Source organism: Dipodomys spectabilis, unplaced genomic scaffold, assembly GCF_019054845.1.
Source record: "Dipodomys spectabilis isolate Male_0828 unplaced genomic scaffold, ASM1905484v1 ptg000210l, whole genome shotgun sequence".
Lineage (NCBI taxonomy): Eukaryota > Metazoa > Chordata > Mammalia > Rodentia > Heteromyidae > Dipodomys > Dipodomys spectabilis.
In genome coordinates, this window is record NW_024870887.1 from 1,867,989 (window position 1) to 1,889,611 (window position 21,623).

The window sequence follows — 21,623 nt, forward strand, 5'->3', positions numbered from 1 at the left end:
ATTCATTCTCAAATATATGTATGCATACATTTTAGCTTGGGATACAAGATCTCCTTATATGTATATGCTTTCTGTGTTGAGAATCTATCAGTCACTGGGAGGTAACTATTTACAATTACAAGAGAAAAAAAACACCATAAAAATTAATTATGTTAATGGAAGCTACTAATTTACATCTAGGAAAAGTTAACACCTTGTAAGTAAATTTGACACTCAATACTAAATATAAAAGTTATAGGAAGAGTTGTGCATCCTTTTTTTATTTGTTTTGTGCAGGTACTAGCTTGAACTCAGGGCCTGGGCATTGTCCTTTAGTTTTTTTATAAAAGGCTGGTGATCTACCACTTGAGCCACAGCTCTACTTACAGCTTTTTGCTGATTAATTGAAGATAAGAATCTCATGGACTGAGCCTAGGCTGGCTTTGAGCCATGATTTTCAGATCTCAGTCTCCTGTATAGTTACAACTAGAGGTGTGAGCAATCATGCATCCTTTTAAAACAAGCATACTGGCTGGGAATGTGGCTTAGTGGCAGAATGCTTGCCTATCATGCATGAGGCCCTGGGTTCAATTCCTCAGCCCACATAAACAAGCAGGCAACAAAAAAATGTCATTTCAATTAAAACATATACTTTTAGGGAAAAAAAAATAATTTATGACAGAATAACAGAATATAACTTATTATTAATCTGATCTCTTTAAGAGTTATTTGGGCCAGGCACTGGTGGCTCACACCTGTAATCCTGGCTACTCAGGAGGCTGAGATCTGAGGATGGAGGTTCAAAGCCAGCCCGGGCAGGAAACTCGTGAGATTCTTATCTCCAATAAATGACCAGAAAACTGGAAGTGTACTGTCGCTCAAGTGTTAGAACACTAGCTTTGAGTAAAAGAGCTCAAGGGCAGTGCCCAGGCCCAGAGTTCAAGCCCTATGACCACCACCACCACCACCACCACAACAACAACAACAACAGCAAAAGTTATTTGGGGGCTGGGAATGTGGCTTAGTGGTAGAGTGCTTGCCTAGCATGCATGGAGCTCTGGGTTTGATTTCTCAGTACCACATAAACAGAAAAAGCTAGAAGTGGTACTGTGGCTCAAGTGGTAGAGTGCTAGCTAGCCTTGAGCAAAAGAAACTCAGGGAGAGTGCCCAGGCCCTGAGTTCAAGCCCCATGACCCTCAAAAAAGAAAGAAAGAAAAAGAGTTATTTGGGATACTGCATTTTAAAATTTTGAAAATTTATAGAATTTGACACTAGTGGGTTTTCCCCATTTAACTTGGGATACTCACACTTCTGCAGGACCTGATTTTTAGAATTTTGAACATGCAGCGCATTGGAACTCAGAATTAGGATTGCTGGTCAAGACCAACTACAGTGAAAATAGCAAACTTGAAACATTTACCCACACACTTCCAACAATAAATTAAAATTGTATTTTGCAAATCAAATTTCATATTTGTTCTTGTGTCTGAGATAATCCATTCTGTGTGGGCCTCGAAGCACTGACCCTGGCTTTTGTTCAATGTCAGTATTTTTCCCACAGCCTTTCAGCCATGTAGTTTTGTGAGACCCCCTCATTTCCCTTCTCTTCCTTCCTTTGCTCCCCTCAGATGGGAAAGTGATCATTGCAGCTGAGCAGAACTTGAACTCAGAGCTCAGGACTATGCTCTGGGAGGCAGCCAGGAACTCATCCCAGGATGCCTGGGGCATTCTTTCCTACAACAGGCATTGGGGATCCTCAGAACTAAGGAGTGGAGCACTCATCTGTCCTGACTATTCTTTCTCCTTCCCACAGTTTGTGAAGTTTGCCAACATCGAGGAGGACACTCCATCTTACCATCGGAGCTATGACTTCTTTGTGTCCCGTTTCAGTGAAATGTGCCACTCCAGCCACGATGACTTGGAAATCAAGACTAAGTGAGTAGGGGGTGGTAAGGGCCTGCTTGCCGCACAGCCAAAGTATAAAGGGGTCTTACAGAACTTCCAGCCTAGGCTGGCCTGTCTGCTTTCTTCGTTCCATAGCTTTCCTTCTGCTCTGTGTTGCTAGAGAGAAAGGGGTATTGACTGGCTGTGGATGGGTGGGTGATGAGCAGCTAGGGCTCCTGACATATGGCTTTGAAGGAAAAACCTTTTGGACCAGTAAACAAGACAAGATCTAAACTAAAGGTTGCTTGAACCTAATTTGAGACAAAGCACACACAGGCACATGCGCCCCCCCCCCACACACACACATGCTATTCATTCCTCTGCTCAGATGTATAGGCATTTATACACTCACCAGTATCCAGTCTAATCTACACCTAGCAGCAAAGGTGGTCACACTGGCTGTTCCCTGCTGCCTCCCTCCCTCTGTCTCCTTGACCCTCCTGCTCGCTCATTCCCACAGCCACCAGTATTATTATAATACAAAATATAAAATTAGCAACGTAAATGACCTGTATGGACTTAGTTTAGAAAGTTCTCATCGTGGGGCTGGGAAGGTGGCTCAGTGGTAGAGCGCTTGCCTTGCATGCTTGAGGCCCTGGGTTCGATTCCTCAGCACCACATAAGCAAAAAGAAAAAAAGCTGGAAGTGGCGCTGTGGCTCAAGTGGTAGAGCGCTAGCCTTGAGCTGAAGAGCTGAGGGACAGCGCCCAGGTCCAAAGTTCAGGCCCGACGACTAGACCCCCACCCCCCAAAAAAAGAAAGTTCTCATCGTAACATCATACAACCATCCAACATATGTATGAAGTGTTAATGGCATAGAAAAATGCTTATGACAATGTTATGGGGGGGGGAGCCAATACGCATTAAATATACAGGAGTTTCCCAATTCTGTTATATATTATATGAAGGAAAGATGCCAAGAGGCCAATGGTGGTAATGTTTGTTGATTATCTAATACTGGGTTTGACCAGCATTTACAGTGTACTACCACTTGAGCTACACCCCAGTCTTTTACTTTAGTTCTTTTTTAAAGTGGGGTCTCATGTGTATGCCCATGCTAGCCTAAACCATGATCCTCTTATTTATGCTTCTCACATAGCAGACACAACCACTTTTGTCTTGGTTGAGATGGGGCCTTGTAAACTTTTTTCTCAGGCTGGCCTTGAATCTTCATCTTCCTAATCTCTGCATTCTAAGTAGCTTCAGTAGGATTATAGGCCTGAGTCACTGTGCCTGACAATGAGTGATAATGGTTAGGGCATTTTTTTTTCTTCCCTTTACCTTTTAGAATGAGCATGTATTGCTTTATAATCAGAAATGTTTTTAGAATAAAGGAACTTTAGGCTGAAATAAAAGAGTGGTAAAAAGGACTCTTCCTGTGGGCCAGCACAGGGTGGCAGTAAAAGAACCCAGGGAGCTATTGCTGGATTTTGCTCTGGTTTCTTAGCTAGTCTATCCCTAGCCTCAACCTCTTTGTGCCTGGAGAGCCTGCAGCTCCAAGCCCTGAGTAGACTCAGCCTGAGTGCACTGTCTTAGACCTATAATGGAGCAAATCTAACTTAGTACTGAGGATGGTACAACCAGCACACGAGATTGGAGCCTGGTGGTACCAGGGCAAAGGCAGTCTGAGAGTCTCCAAGACAAGCTAGGACGCGAACCAGCAAGTCAAACCTGTGAGGAGAAGTAGGTGGACGAGTGTGGCCCTCGCCCCTGGGCTGTACCCCTCTCTAGGCAGGCTGCAGAGCTGCTCTTCGCAAGACATAAGGACTTCATCGGGCCATTCTACCCTTGCCTTACAGAATCCGAATGTCAGGCATCAAAGGTCTGCAAGGGGTGGTGAGGAAGACTGTGAATGATGAGTTACAGGCCAACATCTGGGACCCACAGCACATGGACAAGATTGTCCCATCTCTGCTTTTCAACCTACAGCACGTGGAGGAGGCAGAGAGGTAAGCTAGCCAGGACATATCTAGCCTCTCCTCCAGGCTACTAGAAAGCACATGGCATCAGCACCAGCAGTTCATGCCTGCAATCTTAGCTACTCAGGAGAATGAGATATGAGGATCATGGTTTAAAGCCAGCCTGGGCAGGAAAGGCTGTAAGTGTACAAGACTCTTACCTCCAATTAACCAATAAAATGCTTAAAGTGGAGCTGTGTCTCAAGTGGTAGAGCACTGTCCTTGAGTGATAATGCTCAAGGACAGTGCCCCAGGCCCTGTGGTCAAGCCCCAGTATCAGAATTGCATGCATGTGCGTGCGAGCGCACATGTACACACACACACACACACACACACAGAGAAAGAAAGAAGAAATAAAACAAAATATATAATGTGGACTAGAAGGTAAAACCTCGCTACAGCCAAGGATCATAGCTTTGTGATTTTTCTGCAGTGAGTCTAGAGCTAGCTCCCGGGGGACACTGGGTATGACCTCCTGCCCTCTACTGTAGCCCTAAGGAAGCAAGGACAGTAATAATGCTAGGCTCCCTGGGAATAAGTACGTGCTGATCAAAACACAAAGGACCAAGAGTCAGCTTACCCTTGTCTCTAGGGAGGCAGCAGGCTGAGGAGGTTGACGTTATCTCTCATGACTTCAAGGACTGAGGACTTTCCCTTTAGACCTCCTTCCTCCCTCACTTCCTGATACTATTTTAGGCCTCAAAACACAACTGCTTGACCAGCCACAGCCATTCAAGAGCTGCAGATGTTAGTCATGGAACTCATTTCCTTCCTGCTACTACTTTCCCCCCAGTGGAATGGGAAGGAGGAAATATTCTTTCTTTTTTTTTTTTTGGTTTGTCATGGGGCTTGAACTCTGGGCCTGGGCACTGGCCCTGCACTCTTCAGCTCAAGGCGAGTGCTCTACCGCTTGAGCCACAGCGCCACTTCCGAAGGAGGGAATTTTCATGTTGGTGTCCCAACTTGGCTCTGTGCATGATACCCAATAAAGATGTGTTCTACCCGTGGTTCTCAATGCGGTCAGTTGGATCCCTGCTGCCAGACTGACAGAGGAAGTAAGCTCTCCCTCTGGTGGATGTTTCTGGAATAGCAGTTTGTTAGCCCACATTCTGTCTCCACCAATCTGTTTCCCACTGTGGTCTCTTATGGTTCCAAGTCAGGGAGTTCTGGGGCTCCTTGTTCTGGTCCAGATCTGGGAATACCCTTAGTGACTTGAGTACCATTGGGTCATGCCTGAGCCTGGCTGTATCTTTCCTTCCTCTCACCCCCTAGCCTTTCTTCCCTCTCTGAATATCCCATCTTTTCTCCTATTGAACCCTTCAGTGTGTGGAGATGCTCATGATGTATGCTGCACCTGGCCATGGTGCTCAAAATGTCCTCACACTGGGGCATGTCAGCCGAGCCTTAAAGATTTTCAGAGAAGGAATTCCATCCCATCTCCCCCAGTCTTCCCCCATCCTAGGCTTCTTTCTCCCTGTTGAATTTCTGGCAGCCATGATGTCTCCATGCTGCCTGGTGCGGCCTGTGTGAAGTTCTTGCTTGTCCTGCATAGAATCAGACTGGCTCCCCGCTGTGCACTGCATCCTTCACCCATGTGGCTTTGTTTCCACAGCCGTTCTCCCTCACCCCTCCAAGCACCAGAGAAGGAAAAGGAGAACCCAGCAGAGCTGGCTGAGAGGTGCCTGCGGGAGCTGCTGGGTCGGGCTGCCTTTGGCAATATCAAGAATGCCATCAAGCCTGTTCTCATGTGAGTTAAGCGGTCCCTCTCACAGCAGTCTTCAGCCTTCAAATACTCCAGGTCCCCGTATTTTCTGATGACTTAGGAGTAGTAAGAAAGGAATCAAACTATTGTGCTGTGACCAAGAGAGCCTCTTTTTTTGTGCCAGGGTTCCCATTACACATTTGCAGTATGACAGTGAAGTTATCACAGTAGCCACATGCATTGGAGTTGAGAGGTTGGGAGGAGGGCACCCAAATGAAATGAAGGTGTCCAGCTTCATTCCATGATGCAGCTCCCTCCAGCCTTGGACTAGGGCTTCCCTGAGAGCCTCCATGATTCCCTTCTCGCACCCACTCAGAAAGCCCTGCCTCTCCTACTTCCCTGGGAACTGCAAGGTGCTCTTAAGAGGTGTCACTGTCCCTCCAAGCTTACCTCTCCCTAATGGCTCTCTGAGTTTCTCAGTCATCCCCATCTTTTTTTCCCTCACAGCCATCTGGATAACCATTCTCTTTGGGAACCCAAGGTGTTTGCCATCCGTTGCTTTAAAATCATCATGTACTCAATTCAGGTATTGTGGCTCCCCTGGTCCCAGTTTGCCCCCACCCCTCACTAAGGGTACCTCTGGGAACAGAGAGAGCAGTGTTCTAAAGTAGGAAGCTAGATGTCCCCTGACTGGTCCTAAACTGGAGCTGCTCCAGCTAAGTGTGAAGAAGGGCCAGTTCGTTTTGCTTCTAGAACATCATAGACTAATACTTTCATCAAAAACAATTTTTAAAAAAGAATGAAGAACTGGCCAAGTGACAGAAGGCTGAGATGTGAAGATTGAGGTTCAAAGCTAGCCCTGGCAGACAAATCCTTGAGTCACTTTTCTCCAATTAGCCAGCAAAATGCCAGAAATGGGGGTATGGCTCAAGTGTTAGAGTGGCAGGCTTGAACAAAAAAGCCAAGGGAAAGAGGGTGAGGCCCTGAGTTCAGATACCAGCACAAAAGAAAGAACTTACAAAATACAAGAGCCGGGCTGGGAATGTGGCTTAGTGGTAGAGTACTTGCCTAGCATGCATGAAGCCCTGGGTTCAATCCCTCAGTACCACATAAACAGAAAAAGCCAGAAGCAGTGCTGTGGCTCAAGTGGTAGAGCACTGGCCTTGAGCATAGAGAGGCCAGTGCCCAGGCCCTGAGTTCAAGCCCCAGGACTGGCAAACAAATACACAACAGCAACAACAAATACAAGAGCCCTTAGACAGCACACCCCTGCCTGCTGCAGCATTGTTAATTACTACCTCCTAGCATTCTATTTCTGAACTCACTCTTGTAAACACTATCAAACAAACCTTGAATCAGCATTGGTCCACGGCCACACTGAGCAGCACCGCACTAAAAAAACACATGGCCTCTTAAGGCCCTGGCCAGGAAGACCTGGGGCCCCGGGGGAAATGAAAAAGAAAACAGCATTTTGAAGTGGACTTTTGGCCCCTTCCACGTAAAAGGGACCAAGAAAAAAGTGGACCCACAACCGACAAAAAAAAAAAAAAAAAAAGAAAGTGGAAACACGGGTTTATTGGGAGTTGACTCAGCCCACGGAGGGGTGGGGGTCAGTGGTATGGGTGCCCACTGCAGTGCCCACTGGCCGTGGACATCACTCTACCCCTGGCCTCCGGGTCCAGCAGAGGTGCCCCGGCACGCGGGGCTGTTTGGGGACCGGCACGTCTTCCTTCCCGCAGCCGCAGCATTCACACCTGGTTATCCAGCAGCTCCTGAGCCACCTGGACGCCAACAGCCGCAGTGCGGCGACCGTGCGTGCAGGTATCGTGGAGGTCCTGTCCGAAGCTGCGGTCATCGCCGCCACCGGCTCTGTTGGTAAGGGGCCCAGTGGGCGCAGAACTCCTTTATGAACTAGGCGGGGGACCGGAGAGAGGAAATGGGCGAGAGATCCTCCGAAGCAGCCGGCTGAGGAGGTGGCAGGCAGTCACCTGACTGCCGGGGCAGGGGAGCAGGAGGGGGTGCCCGCCCTGATTGCGGCTCTCCCGCTGCCCCAGGCCCCACGGTGCTGGAGATGTTCAACACCCTGCTGAGGCAGCTGCGGCTCAGCATCGACTATGCGTTGACTGGGAGCTACGATGGGGCCATGAGCCTCGGAACCAAGATCATCAAGGAGCATGAGGAACGCATGTTCCAGGAGGCTGTCATCAAGACCATTGGTGGGGAGGAAGGCGGGGCCGTGGGCGGGGACTGGGAGGGGGTGGAGCCCCGAGTGGGTTTGGAGAAGGGTCAGGGGGTGGACTAGGAGAGTGGTGTCCTGGGTGGGTTTGGAGAGGGGCCTAGGGACTGTGGTCTTGGAGGGGGTGGAATCCTGGGTAGATTTGGAGAGGGACTTGGTGGGGGGAGGGTGGTCTTGAAGAGGGTGGGGTCCTAGGTGGGATTTGGAGAAGGGCCTGGGGGCTTGGTCTGGAAGAACCAAGGGCCCAGGTCCTGAGTAAAGACTATGTATGGGCAGGAGCAGAGATCTGGCATGAGACCCAGTAGAAGGACAGGGGTGGGGAGCGCAACTCTAGGATTGTCAAACATATACCTGTTACCAGGGACATTGGGGAAGACAGAGTCTGTCTATGGTGCACACTTCATCCACATGATGTCCAGATCCTACCCACAGCCTCAGTGACAAGTGAAGGAACCAAAGTGGAAAGGCCCTCTGGAACCCTCTGTCTCCTTCCTAAAGAGACAGAATGAGCTTGGAGGTCCCTCACCTAACCAATGATCTCAGTCATCCTTTCCCGCAGGCTCTTTTGCCAGCACCTTGCCCACTTATCAGCGCTCTGAAGTGATCCTCTTCATCATGAGCAAGGTCCCGCTGCCTTCCCTACATCACCCCATAGAGACGGGAAGGACAGGGTGAGTGCCCCCCCCAACCTAAACCATCCCACTTTTCCCTTGCTGTGTTTCTGGTTCTTCTCTTCTTGACTTCTTCACTTTTTTCTCCCAAATCCTTCGTGGACATTAGTAGTGTCCTTGGATCCCTCAATAGTTTCTCATGCTGCCCTTTCACTCCCACTGGGCCTGGAAGTCACTGTCTTGGGAAACCCAATGAGATAGGCCTGGTGAGAGAGAACTGAGTAGGCTGGTGTGGAGTCTTGGCCTCATGGCTTTCCTGGTTTGTGTGCATGTCTCTGATCTACAGGGAGAATCGGAACCGGCTGACTCAGATTATGCTGCTGAAGTCCCTCCTGCAGGTGAGCCTCTCCTGTCCCCATTCCTGTTCTGCCTCTGCGGGACACAGCTCCTTCCAGGGGACCAAGAGAAGCCCCCCTCAAATATGCCCAGCCAAAAAGGCAAGTGAAGGGCTGAAATCTAGCCTGTGCTTCACTTGCTAGCCAGCCTGGGCACCAACACAACTGGGTCATCCAGAACAGGGTAGGCAGCTAATGTTTCTGATTCTCACAGAGCTTCCTTATTGGCTAACAGTAGCCCTGTCACGCAAACCTTGTGTGTCTTAGTATGGAAGCTGTTGGGTCCAGCCTTTTCCCCTCGCAGCACTCCCTCCCTGGGTCCTAGCTCCCTCTGTTTCTTGCTACCTTTTTGGCACTGTGCCCATCTCATCTTCCAGTTGTCACTCCCTTCATGTGTGTTTTCTTTTCTTTCTTTCTTTCTTTCTTTTTTTTTGTCAGTTATGGGGCTTGAACTCAGGGCCTGGGCGCTGTCCCTCAGCTCTTCAGGGACTATTTGAGCCATAGCACCACTTCCAGTTTTCTGGTGGTTTATTGGAGATAAGAGTCTCACGGACTTTTCCTGCCCAGGCTGGCTTTGAACCATGGTCCTCAGATCTCAGCCTCCTGAGTGGCTAGAATTACGGGTGTGAGCCACCGGCTCCTGGCCTTCAAGTGTGTGTTCAATACCTCTTCTCTGTACCTCTCCAGCCATCACTGGGGTCTAGATCCATTGTTCTCAAACACCACTCCCAGGAGAAGCTGGTTCAAATATATAGGGTTCCTGGAGATTGTGAGTGGCTAGTCAGAGCAAGGAGATGCAATCTGTGTTACCAGCTCCCCAGCTATTCTTAACGCCCAGCCCTAGCGTAAGCTCTGGACATCTTACAACTAGATTATTCTCATAGTCACTCTTGTTTCCATCTCTTCCCAACTATCGTTAACAAAACCACAAGAAGAATTTTCTAGAAATTCTGATCCCTTATTTTTAGGGTAGTTCTATTTCTAATGCCTGAATATACAGATTTCAGACTTCTCAGAACAAAAGTGAAAGGACCCCTTTTCTCCTGACTCCATCCCATGCCAGCCTGGACAGACCCTCACTTCCACCAGTGCCTTCCCTTTCTTTTCTCTAGTCTGTATCTTTTATGTCATTATGGCTGTTTGGTTTTTTGTGTTGCTTTTTATTTTGTTTTTGGGCCAGTTTGGAGACTGAACTCAGGGTCTGGGCACGGTCCCTTAGCTTTTTCACTCAAGGCTGATGCTCTACCTACCACTTGAGCCACTGCTCCACTTCTGACTCTTTGCTGGTTAATTGGAGGTAAGAATTTCAAGGACTTTCCTGCCATGGCTGGCTTTGAACCATGATACTCAGCCTCCTGAGTATCTAGGAATACAGGCATGAGCGACCGATGCCACCTCACTGACTGTTGGTGTTTTGTTTGCTTCTTTGGTTTGGTTGGTAGTGCTAGGAATTGGACCTAAGCCTTCACACATGCTAGGCAAAGTACTCTACTACTGAACTGAGCTATATCTCTTCTCCTTGTCACTCAATTTTTATAAAGCCCTTTTGTTCCAGTTCATCTCATCTAGACATCTACTTTTCTCCTCAGTCTTTATATTTGCTAAATTTTCCCTCATTCATTTGTAGCCAGTTGTCAAACTCTGGTGACAGTTAGGGGCACAGTTATGTGTATCTCTCTTCTGTGAACACTGATGTTCACTACTGGTGCTCTTATGCCGAGCTTGATTTGTGGAGGCCTTCAGGGAGTGGGATATTGTTATTGCCATTGTTACTTTGGTTTTCTTGCTCTTCGAGATGGGCTCAAGATGTAGTCCAGGCTGGAGGCTGGCCTCCAAACTATAGCCCAGCCCTTCAGGAAGCTTTCCCAATCATCAAAGGCATTATTCTGCAATATGAACCTAAATAGCAAGTACAGCTTACTACTAGTGGATATTTTGAAATCATATATGATGTTTCTATGCCATGTGAAAAGTCAGAAGGCCCCATTGTCACCATACTAGAGGAGTTGTAGCCAGAGGTGGTCAGTGTGGGCTCTGCTTGTGGCCATGTGTGCTCTGATTCTTTAGCCCAGCTCAGGTTCTTCCACAGTGACTTGTGGAAGTGACTGGTGACTTCTCTTGTGACTGTCTTACTCTTAACGAAGCATTTGGTGGGTGTTCATCAGTTGCGCCTTAGGTCCAGAACTCTCCTGGCTCTTTTCTTTCTAATTAATGCTCACTCCTTGATGCTTTTGATGCCTGATGTCCCTGCACCTTGTTTACGTTCTACAGAGTTCATTGCGTAGATGTCTAGGTGACTGTTGAAGTTGTTGGCAAAAGTGGTTGACATCTAGGGCCTGAGGGAAGAAGGGAGAAGAACTTGGGTTGTAATCTAGGAAGGATAGATATTCTTATACCAACTTCCTCTGATTGCTTCTCCATTTCTTCACTGAACACAAAGGAGACATTGTTCCTAAATGCACCCGATGCTCCTAAATGCACCTGTCCCTTGCAGGTCTCCACAGGCTTCCAATGCAATAACATGATGTCAGCCCTGCCTAGCAACTTCCTTGACCGCCTTCTCTCCACTGCCCTCATGGAGGATGCAGAAATCCGTCTCTTCGTTCTAGAGATTCTCATCAGTTTCATTGATCGCCATGGCAACCGCCACAAGTTCTCTACCATCAGGTGAACTTGGAGTCTCTCCTTTAATAGATATGTGACAGGCCAGATGACTCCCGGTGGGACCTGTCTTCTTGGCCTGTAGCCTCACACTCAGTTGGAAGGAAACAGTTCAGATTAAATAAGACCCACCAGGGTGTGGACCATGGAGTTCACTTCGGGATCCTCCTAGGGGAAGAGGAACCAAAGGGCACTTGTGTCTGGAGGAGGAGAGTGTATTAGAGATTTAAAGAAGGAAAAGCTAAATGAAGTTTTCAGGTAGGAGAAGAAAAGTGAGTAGAGACAGAGAGGATTGGGGGTAGAGGGTCTAAGGAGAAGAAATAACCAGGGTCAACTGTTAAATAGGAACTTGGCAATTTGGGAGAAAATGGAGATTGATCTAAGAACCAGACCCAGGGAGTACTAGGAGGCTTTGATGTCAAGTTATAACATTGAAGATAAAGCCTAGTGACACCATGTAAACTCAGGCTGCCTCACACAAGGGCTGGGGGTGGGGCGGGCGTCTCCTTCTCTCCCTCTCCAGTACTCTCAGTGACATCTCAGTCCTGAAGCTGAAAGTGGACAAATGTTCCCGACAGGACACAGTCTTCATGAAGAAGGTAAGCAAGAGTGACCTCGATATAGTGATCCCCAGGAGGGCCAGGCCTGCCTGTGGCCCTCACCTTCTAGATTCTAAGTCACAGCTGACCGTCACTGCCCCCAGAGTCCGTCCCTTCCCTCTGTAACTGCCTGGTGAGGTTAGCCAGCTTCACCTTCCAGAGGGGTGATACTCACTGCCAAGACCAGAACCAGGAATGAACCTTGAGGGCCAGTCCAGAGCCATCAACCATGTTCTGCTCCCAACACAGTTCAGGCAGAAGCTTGGTAGCCAAATCACTGGGGCCCTTTATCCCTAAACATGTGTTTCCATATGGATTCACATCCATGGCTGGCATCCCTGAGGTGAGTACTCACTGCCATCCTAACCCCCTTCAGATCACTCTTCCTATTCATTCTCCTGCCTCTCCTGACCCCACCCTACTCACTATGGCTGTCTTCTGCCCCTACACCTGTCCCTAGCACTCACAGCAGCTCTACAGGCACATCTACCTGAGCTGTAAGGAGGACACGAACATACAGAAGCACTATGAGGCACTCTACGGCCTGCTGGCACTCATCAGCATCGAGCTGGCCAATGAGGAGGTGGTAGTGGACCTCATCCGCCTGGTGCTGGCTGTGCAGGTGGGGCTGGATGTGGACAAGGACATACGGGTTAGGAGCAGGGAGAGAGGGCCGGTGAGCTAAGCCCTGATAACAATACTGAGTATGAATTGCTTGACCATTGGTTTAGAGTCCAAGAATATGGTACTCTTGGCTATCCCTCTATGAAGACCCCAAAGTGGTCTTTCGGGGAAACCCCAGAGATTGAATAATTAGCCCAAGAGATTGATTAGTGTACCCCAGAGATCAACTAATGCCAATCATAGCATTCATGGCCATGGCTTACCTTTGAGTTAGGCAATAGGTCCATCCTAGGGTTTCAAGGTCCTTATAGGGTCAAAGAGAGACTGAAAGGATTCCTAAGAGGGTGCAAGGGCCCTGACTGATCTCAGAACAGACTTCTTTGGCTAAGGATTCTCTGGTTTTTAAACTTAACTGTTCTTTGGAATTGCCTTGAGCCTGTGATAAAAAAAAATACATATTCCCAGCTGAGTGCTGGTAGCTCATGCCTGTAATCCTAGCTACTCAGGGGGCTGAGATCTAAGGATCATGGTTAGAAGCTAGCCTGCACAGAAAAGTCCATGAGACTCATATTTCCAATAAACTACTCAGAAAAGGCCAGAAGTGGCACTGTGGCTCAAGTGGTAGAGCGCTAACACACACACACACACACACACACACACACACACACACACACACACGCACATACACACACACACACACAAACACACACACAGAATGTCCTATGCATTTAACTAGCCTCTTGGGATTCATAGGCAGCCACTGTGGTGCTAAGGTAATAGGACCTGAGTCCTCCAAGGTCTTCCTGGGTAGAAGTGGAGTCATGCTTCTATGCTCATTGAAGGACCTCCTGCTCATGAATTGTTCTGGGGACGATTGCCTTCTTCATCTGAGGAATTTTGTCTCCTAGGAAGTCCTAGGGCGAAGGCTGAGAAAGAGAGTCTAGAAAACATTAGCCATCTCTACAGAAGATCAGGGAGAGGCTGGGTGAGCAGTGGGAAATCTCAGGTAGTTTGGTGGTTAAAATTTTTAGAAGTCCTTCTGTGTTGGTACAGGACGTGGCCCAGGTCAATGAAGAGAATTTGCCTACATACAACCGCTGTGCCCTCTATGCCCTGGGTGCAGCCTACCTGAACCTCATCAGCCAGCTCACGACAGTGCCTGCCTTCTGCCAGCACATCCACGAGGTCGGTATCCTGGGGAGCTCAGGATCCTGAGAGCTCAGGCCCTCGATTTGAGGCTCTGGGTTCCTCTTTTCCTAATTGTGACAGTACTATACTTAGACATTGAAGATAGGATTGAGGTAGGAACTAATGACAGAAACTGCATTTCCTCCTGTCAGGTATGACAGAGCAAGGTAGGGCCAGGCCCGGGAAATACCTGGTACCTGCTGCCTGCCCTGTGTCTTCTCCCACTCAAAGAAGCACACAGTATACAAGCCTCAGATCGTGTAGACTATAGAAACTTAATAAATGTTGGCTAGGCATGGTGATACATACTTGTCATCTCAGCTACTTAGGAGACTGAAGCAGCGAGTTGTAAGTTTGAAGCCACTCTAGCAACATAGTGAGACCCTATCTCAAAAAATCAAAACAAGCTAGGCACTTGTGGCTCATGCCTGTAATCATTGCTACTCAGGAGGCTGAGATCTGAGGATTGGGGTTCAAAGCCAGCATTGGATAGGAAAGTCTGTGGGACTCTTATCTCCAATTAACCACCAGGAAAAACAGAAATGGATCTGTAGCTCAAAGTGATAGAGCTAACTAACCTTGAACAAAAATGCTTAGTGGACAGTGCCCTGGACCCTGAGTTCAAGCACGATGACCAACAAAAAAAAAAAACACAAGAAGAGTTTTTGTCACAAAAGCTCTCAAATACCACAAAAACATGAGCAGACCAGTAAACATCCATTAGCCATTGTGCAGATGGCTAATGAAGATACTTAGGAAGATTTTTTGCATCTGTTGCAGCTTTTTCCTTTGCTGAAATGTTTTAAAACAAATCCCAGCTCTGTTGGTACATCCTCCATATATCAGTTTGAAAAGTGAAACAAAAAAATAAGCCACAACATGGGCACCTCCCTAATGACCACTACACTGGTTGTATAGCCAATTAAAATGTCAGACTCTGAAAAATAGAGATGTGGCTCAAGTGATAGAGCACCAGTCTTGAGAAGAAGAAAAAAGTAAGAGCAGGGGGTCCTGAGTTCAAGCCTTAGTACTGGCACCAAAAACAAAACACAAAACATGCATGATGTGATTTTTAACCCAGTCTACTGTAGTCCAGTGCTCATAGTGTTGCATAAATAAAACATGCTGAAGTAGCTGGGTACTGGCTATTCATGCCTGTAATGCTAACTACTTAGGAGGCTGAGATCTGAGGATCACAGTTCAAAGCCAGCCCAGACAGGGAAGTCTATGAAATTCTTATTTCCAAATTAGCACCAAAAAAAAGGGAAGGGGTTCTGGGAATGTGGCTTAGTGATAGTGTGCTTGCCTAGCATGCATAAAGCTCTGGATTCGATTTCTCAGAATCATATAAACAGAAAAAGCCAGAAGTAGTACTGTGGCTCAAGTGGTAGAGTACAAGCCTTGAGCAAAAGCAGCTCAGGGACAGTGCACAGGCCCAGGTCCTGAGTTCAAGTCTCAGGTCCCAGCACATTAAAAAAAACCCAAAAACCTGAAGTATTTATAGGTGGAATGATCTGGTGTCTACGATTAAATTATACTAGCAAGATGAAATAAACCAAAAGAAAGACCTGGTCTCAGCGGACCTAGACTGGCTGGGAAAATAGTGGAAGGGGTGCTCTGTTACCATGTCAGGAATTACACCAAGAACGTGGACTGACCTTAGCCTCTGAGCTGATAGAATGCAAGGGCAATGCCCAGATATGCTGTCAGAAACTGGTTGTATTGTTGTACACAGCACACCTGTGTACCCTATAGGCCAACATCTCCCCACTTCTCCCCACTTTAGTAACTTTTACTTTTCTCTCCAAAAACTTGCAGAGATACTGAGGAAATCTCAATGTGTCACTGTCCATCAGGTGTTTCCATAGTTTCTTAGGAGTGAAATGTTGTTTGTTGGAGGGCACTCTATGTATATGTGCCATCAGTGGTGGCACGGGCAGCTTGGGCTTCCCAGACTGCTCTGAGCGGGGCAGGGGAGCTGCTTCTCACTGGAGAAGCCTGGCTGTAGTGCGCTCTCCAGTGAGGCTGTGGGAGGGAAGAAACACTGATACTGGGGCGACAGCTCTTTGGGTAGCTGTTCTGGCTTTCCTCATCCTGATGGACCCCGCTCTCACTATTTGATTTCTCTCAAACTCCAGGTGATCGAGACCAGAAAGAAAGAGGCTCCATACATGCTCCCTGAGGATGTGTTTGTAGAGAGACCCAGGTAGGCGAGCACCTGGGCTCTGCTGGGGAATTTATTCCAAGACAGGTGAGGAGGAGGTCAGGTAGTATGAGGCCAGGAGGGACCACCCAGCAAGAAGCATAGACCCTTGTGAGGATCCAGGGCAAAAAAAATATCGTCAATGGCCCTAAAGTCTTTAGCAGAGTTGGACTCCAGCCCATTACTATAACTCACCCCACGAGCAGACCCCAATAAGCCAGGCTGGAGGGTTATGCTGCAAATGTTGTGATTCCACCTCTGGGAACTTTGGCCAAACCCATGGGAAATGGATGGAAAATGTATCCTGGAGGAGCTGCTCCTGACAGTGTCATGCTGACATTCTCAGAATTGCTTCAACATCCAAGGACCTCAAGGAAAAGATATGTAGAAAAATCAAGGTGTCCAAAGTAGATCTTAACTTTCTAAATTATGGTCCGTTCATATAATAAATAACTGGAAAATAATATTAGCAATGATTCCACATATTTAAATGTCAAATATTCATTATATAATAAGTGGATAAGCTGGGCGCCGGTGGCTCGCACCGGTAATCCTAGCTACTCAGGAAGCTGATATCTGAGGATCGCAGTTTAAAGCCAACCCAGGCAGGAAAGTACATGAGACTCTTATCTCCAACTAACCACCAGAAAACTGGAAGTGGCGCTGTGGCTCACTTCCGCTCACCTTGAGCTGAAGAGCTGAGGGACAGCACCCAGGCCCAGAATTCAAACTCTACAACCGACCCCCCCAAAAAAGTAGAAAATACCAGTCATAGAACAGGGTTTGGAAAGGGGGTATTTGTACATGAGCATAAATATATATGACCCCAAGATTCTGAATAAATATAGTGATTATCTCTGGAATTGGGGGAATTTCTTTTCCTTTGGTTTCTGTTATTTTGTGCATGAATATGTTGCTTTCCTAATAAGAAAAGTCGTCAGCTTCCCACAGCTCTCCTCTCCTTTGCCATCCAGGCTGTCTCAGAATCTAGATGGCGTGGTCATCGATTTCCTCTTCCGCCAGAGCAAGATCAGTGAAGTCCTGGGGGGCAGTGGCTACAATTCAGACAGGCTCTGCCTGCCCTACATCCCGCAACTGACAGGTATGAGCTCTGGGCAAGGCTGTCACACCTGCCTCTGCCTTTTACTGACCAATAAAGGACCACAGGCCTCCTGATTACTCACTGTGGCACTTTAGAGCTGAAAGACACAGCCGTATTTATGGTGAGATCCTGGTTTCTCAGCCTCTCCTCAGTGCAAGAGCCTAGAAAGTAACTGCCCCAGGAGACAGCCTGGCCTGTGGACAGGGTAGTCCATTGTGCCAGAAGAACCATATATGGGGGCTACAAAACCAAACTCCTAGTTAGGGACCTCTGTGAAACTTACTGCCTGAAAAATCTTAGGCAGTTTGTTGGGCATCTCTGAATTTCAGTTACCTTGACTGTTAGAGGATTAATATGGGAGGTCCATGAAATAAGGAAGGCAAAAGCACTTTGTAAAGGCCACACTTAGGAAAGTACTGGTGCTGTTCGCAGATGATGCTTATGCAAGTTGGGATAAGCTTTCTGGTCACCAGCAACTTCTTTGTTTGCAATAATGGTTGTAGAACCTTAATCCAAAGGAGCAAACTGACCACCCTAAGATAACAGAGAGGGCTAGTCTAGTCTAACCAGGTCTAGTCTAACCATGGACCAAGCCATTGAAGATTATGGACCAAGTCAAGGCCAAGGGACTTGATCCTGGAGCCTGGGACTCGATCCTGGCTTTTTCAAGGGCTGACACTAGCAGCTAACGACCTCTTCTTTTCCAGATGAGGATCGCTTGTCCAAGAGGAAGAGCATTGGAGAGACCATTTCTCTGCAGGTGGAGGTGGAATCAAGGAATAGTCCAGAAAAGGAAGAGGTAAGTGTTTTTTGGGGGGCAGTTGAATGGATTTGAACTCAAGGCCTTGTACTTGCAAAGCTGGTGCTCTCCTTTTCGGCCATGCCTCCAGCCCTTCTCTGCACAGGTTATTTTTGAGATACACTCTCGTCTCCTTTCCATGTGAGTACCTGGACCCACAACCCAACTATTTTAGACTTCTTTAGCTAGATGACAGGTGTCTACTACCCTGCCCAGCTTCTACTGTTCAGACAGAGTCTCACAAATTTATGTGCAGGCAATCCTGTAACCAGAATCCTCCCATTCTTAACTTCCTGTGAAGCTAGGATGACAGGCATGTGCTACCATTCTCGGTTAAGGCTTGAGAAAGGGTCTTGTGAACTTTTCTATTCAAGTTGGCCTCAAATCATGATATTCCTTTATTCAGCCTACCAAGTAGCTAGGATTACAGGCATGAGCCATCAGCGCTCTGCCTGGTGGAGCTCTTGATGTACATTGAAAATTATGTGGATATTAGTTTCTCAGGAAAATCCATTTTCTTACTTTCATTACATGTAGACATCATTAATAATTCCATCTGGAAAGGTTCTTCCTGTCCCCCTTCCATGATAATGTCATAAAATCACATACAGAGAGAGAGAGACATTTTTTAAAGTTTTAAATTCACAACAAAGTTGAGAAGAAGATGCAGAGATTTCCATGTACATCCCTACCCGATACGCATAGACCCCATTCTCAATGTCCACACTAGAACAGGGCATTCGTTACAGTGAACACATCATTCTCATACCACTCCATAGTTTATACTGGGATTTGCTCTTGTTATTATACAGTCAGTCCATCGTACTAGACACGTATCCTTCATTACCAGACCATGTGTAGTAGTCTCACTGCCCTAAAAATTCTGTGTTGCGCCTTTCACCCCTCCCTCTGACACCCAAGATTTCTTTTCTAAGAGAAAAGCACAGCAGTGTCTTCGTGAGCTCTCTTCCTTCTAATCTGTCTTGAAGGACAGGACGAATATTGAATGTCTGTTCAAATTAACATGATATGCCCCTTGCTGTGCCCTCATATCTCCTCCCTCAGCAGACAAAGCAGAAGTGGCCATGAGAATAGGAATCACAAAGTACATATTGAAATGGAGTGGCAGAGAGGAGCAGAAAGGATCCCTGACTGCCCAAGTTCGGGAATCCACAGAGGTGCAAAGGGAAACTGCCTTGCAAGAAATAAGGACACCACCTGGGAGAGTAGGACAGGGAGACTCTTGTCCTCCAGCATAGGGAGCCAGGCTTTCCTGAGTTCCTGCACCCATTAGCACTGGTGTTGCCATGGAGAACAGCTTTAACACCAAGGCTCCCCCAAATAAGATTCAAGATGGAGAGGTCATTAGGGGTCAGCATCAAGCCTCCCTTCCCAAGTGCAGGCCTTGGACCACTTCCTTCATTGGGGCAGATCATGGTGTCAGGACTTTCAGAGCTTTATCTGGAACCTTCCCCTGGAAGGCAGGAAGCTCTGAAGTAGGCTCATTGGACTGAGCAAGTTGGGGAGAGGGAGTGAGGGGTACCGCTGGCCCTCCTGCCTATAAAGACTGGGAACCTCCAGTGTGTGAGACCTCAGGGTTCATTGGTTGCTGTCTTCTGCTAGTGTTGATTCTTCTGTGTTAGGAACCGGTAAGTAAAACTGACATAATAGTCGAGCCGTCTATGTACTCGTGGCCTTCTGGGCTACCTATATCGTCCTGTTTAAGAGGCAGTATAGGGCTGGGAAATTGGCTCAGTGGTAGAGTGCTTGCCTTGCATGCATAAGGCCCTGGGTTCAATTCCTCAGCACCACATAAGCAGAAAAAAGCTGGAAGTGACACTGTGACTCAAGTGGTAGGGCACTACCCTTGAGCTGAAGAGCTGAGGGACAGCGCCCAAGCCCAGAGTTCAGCCTCTATGACTGACAAAAAAAAAAAAAAAGAGGCCGTGTAGCCCAGGGAAGGCCTGGTAACTGATGTAGGAGGAAGGTCTCTGCCCATACCTTTCTGCCATGCTTCCCTGCTTCCCACCTTCAGCTCAACTTGTCCCAGTCCAGACTCCTCTATGCCATCACTGTGGATGGTGAATCCAGGATGATGTGATCAAATCCCTATCCTGATATCTGGCATTCAGGGCCAGTTATAAACTAGGATGGCACTGCTGTCACTTTCTCACATCCCCACCCACCCCAGAATGCCTTGCCTTCCATCTCTGGTGGGACGTTGTCAGTCTCCCCAGGCTATGCTCAGATGTCTCCATGTGTTCGCTAGTATAGAAGGTCATACACCTGTGAACTGCTTGTTCTTGGATGCCTGGCTCACGGTCCATTTCCTCCATACATTTCTCTCCCCATGAGCTTCACATACCTGACATGGGTTGGTGCTGACTGGACGTGGATGGATCGATATTCACAGGGCAAATCCTCAGAGCAAACCATCACCAGATAGAGAGATGTACACAGAATGACTCCAGACAAAACATAGCTTACATGTACTTCCTATGCTAGCAAAATTTTCTATTTTCTATTTCAGCTGAGTGGCCCACATAGAATCCTGCATGTGATAATACTGGCTGAATGTCTTTATCCCACATCTACACGTGGGTCCTTTCCATTCCAACAAGTGCCTCCTGAATGCCAAACAAATCCAAAAAGTAGATACAGCCCCATAAACTTTCACACCCAGACTACAGGCTAGAACTCACTTCTTAGAGAATCTGATGGGGAATCAGCTTCCATACTGGTACTTCATTTGCTCTTAGTACCTGCTTAGGAAGCTTCCAGAAACTCCAGCAAGAATGGGGTGCAAATGTCCTGCTAAAGAAGCCAGGGTTGCCTCTTTCTTTCCTCCGCCTTTCTGAGCATTTCTGTCCCCTCCTTCAGCGAGTGCCTGCTGAGGAGATCACCTATGAGACCCTGAAGAAAGCCATCGGTAAGACATGGGCCCCAGAGTACTCTGGGTAGCGGGGAGAGCAGGGCCACTCCCTCATGAGATTTACCATTGACTCAGAAGCAGAGGCTGTGGCTTCCTACAAACTCATCACAGCCACCAAGTCTTCCCTCTTGATGGGAGATAATACTGTTGCCCCGTGAACCTCTATCAAGCAATCCAGTGATTTTATATAAATAATTTTTTGAGTGTGATACAAAAGAACAAGTTAATCAATGAAAGAGTAAGAACAAGTCCTGTTAGCATTTATAGAATAAGGGCAATTGACTGTGAACTGCAGTGTTACTTCACTTTTCAACATGGTTCAGCCATGATGTATTCCCATTAAGGGAATTTTTCTGACTGCTGAAACATTAAGCCCTTTCTGGCTCCTTAAACCTTTTTCTCTTTTGGTAATGAATAGTCCTCTCTGCCTACCTTCCTAAACTGGGCACAGGGACCATCTATTCCCCTCCCTGCCCCCCTTTTTCTTTTCTGGCATTAACTCATTTTGGATGCATTGACATGTGCAAAGCCTTAAGTGGCCTCAGACGGCTCAGTTCTAGGGAGCGGGTCTGTGCTGACTCTCACGGCCCTTTTGAAATTACTCTCAGAGTACTAAAAAGGCCCACTATGTTTAAGAGTCCTCATGGCAGTGCAGCTTCTTGGGACCTTCAAAGTCCAGCCCACAGGTCCA

At 47.5% G+C, this 21,623-nt stretch overlaps 1 protein-coding gene across 1 annotated transcript in view; it reads left to right on the plus strand.

The window, feature by feature from the left end:
• Efr3b (EFR3 homolog B) overlaps positions 1–21,623 on the plus strand; it is an 82,222-nt gene that overhangs the window by 57,488 nt on the left and 3,111 nt on the right. Inside the window, exons 5-20 of the mRNA XM_042696787.1 lie at positions 1,793–1,914; positions 3,722–3,871; positions 5,493–5,627; positions 6,090–6,168; positions 7,322–7,457; positions 7,637–7,798; positions 8,378–8,489; positions 8,776–8,827; positions 11,319–11,491; positions 12,009–12,084; positions 12,545–12,706; positions 13,762–13,893; positions 16,035–16,102; positions 17,074–17,201; positions 17,909–18,000; positions 20,881–20,929. Of these exons, the coding sequence (XP_042552721.1) occupies positions 1,793–1,914; positions 3,722–3,871; positions 5,493–5,627; positions 6,090–6,168; positions 7,322–7,457; positions 7,637–7,798; positions 8,378–8,489; positions 8,776–8,827; positions 11,319–11,491; positions 12,009–12,084; positions 12,545–12,706; positions 13,762–13,893; positions 16,035–16,102; positions 17,074–17,201; positions 17,909–18,000; positions 20,881–20,929 (1,828 nt within the window). The remainder of the gene's footprint in view (positions 1–1,792; positions 1,915–3,721; positions 3,872–5,492; positions 5,628–6,089; positions 6,169–7,321; positions 7,458–7,636; positions 7,799–8,377; positions 8,490–8,775; positions 8,828–11,318; positions 11,492–12,008; positions 12,085–12,544; positions 12,707–13,761; positions 13,894–16,034; positions 16,103–17,073; positions 17,202–17,908; positions 18,001–20,880; positions 20,930–21,623) is intronic.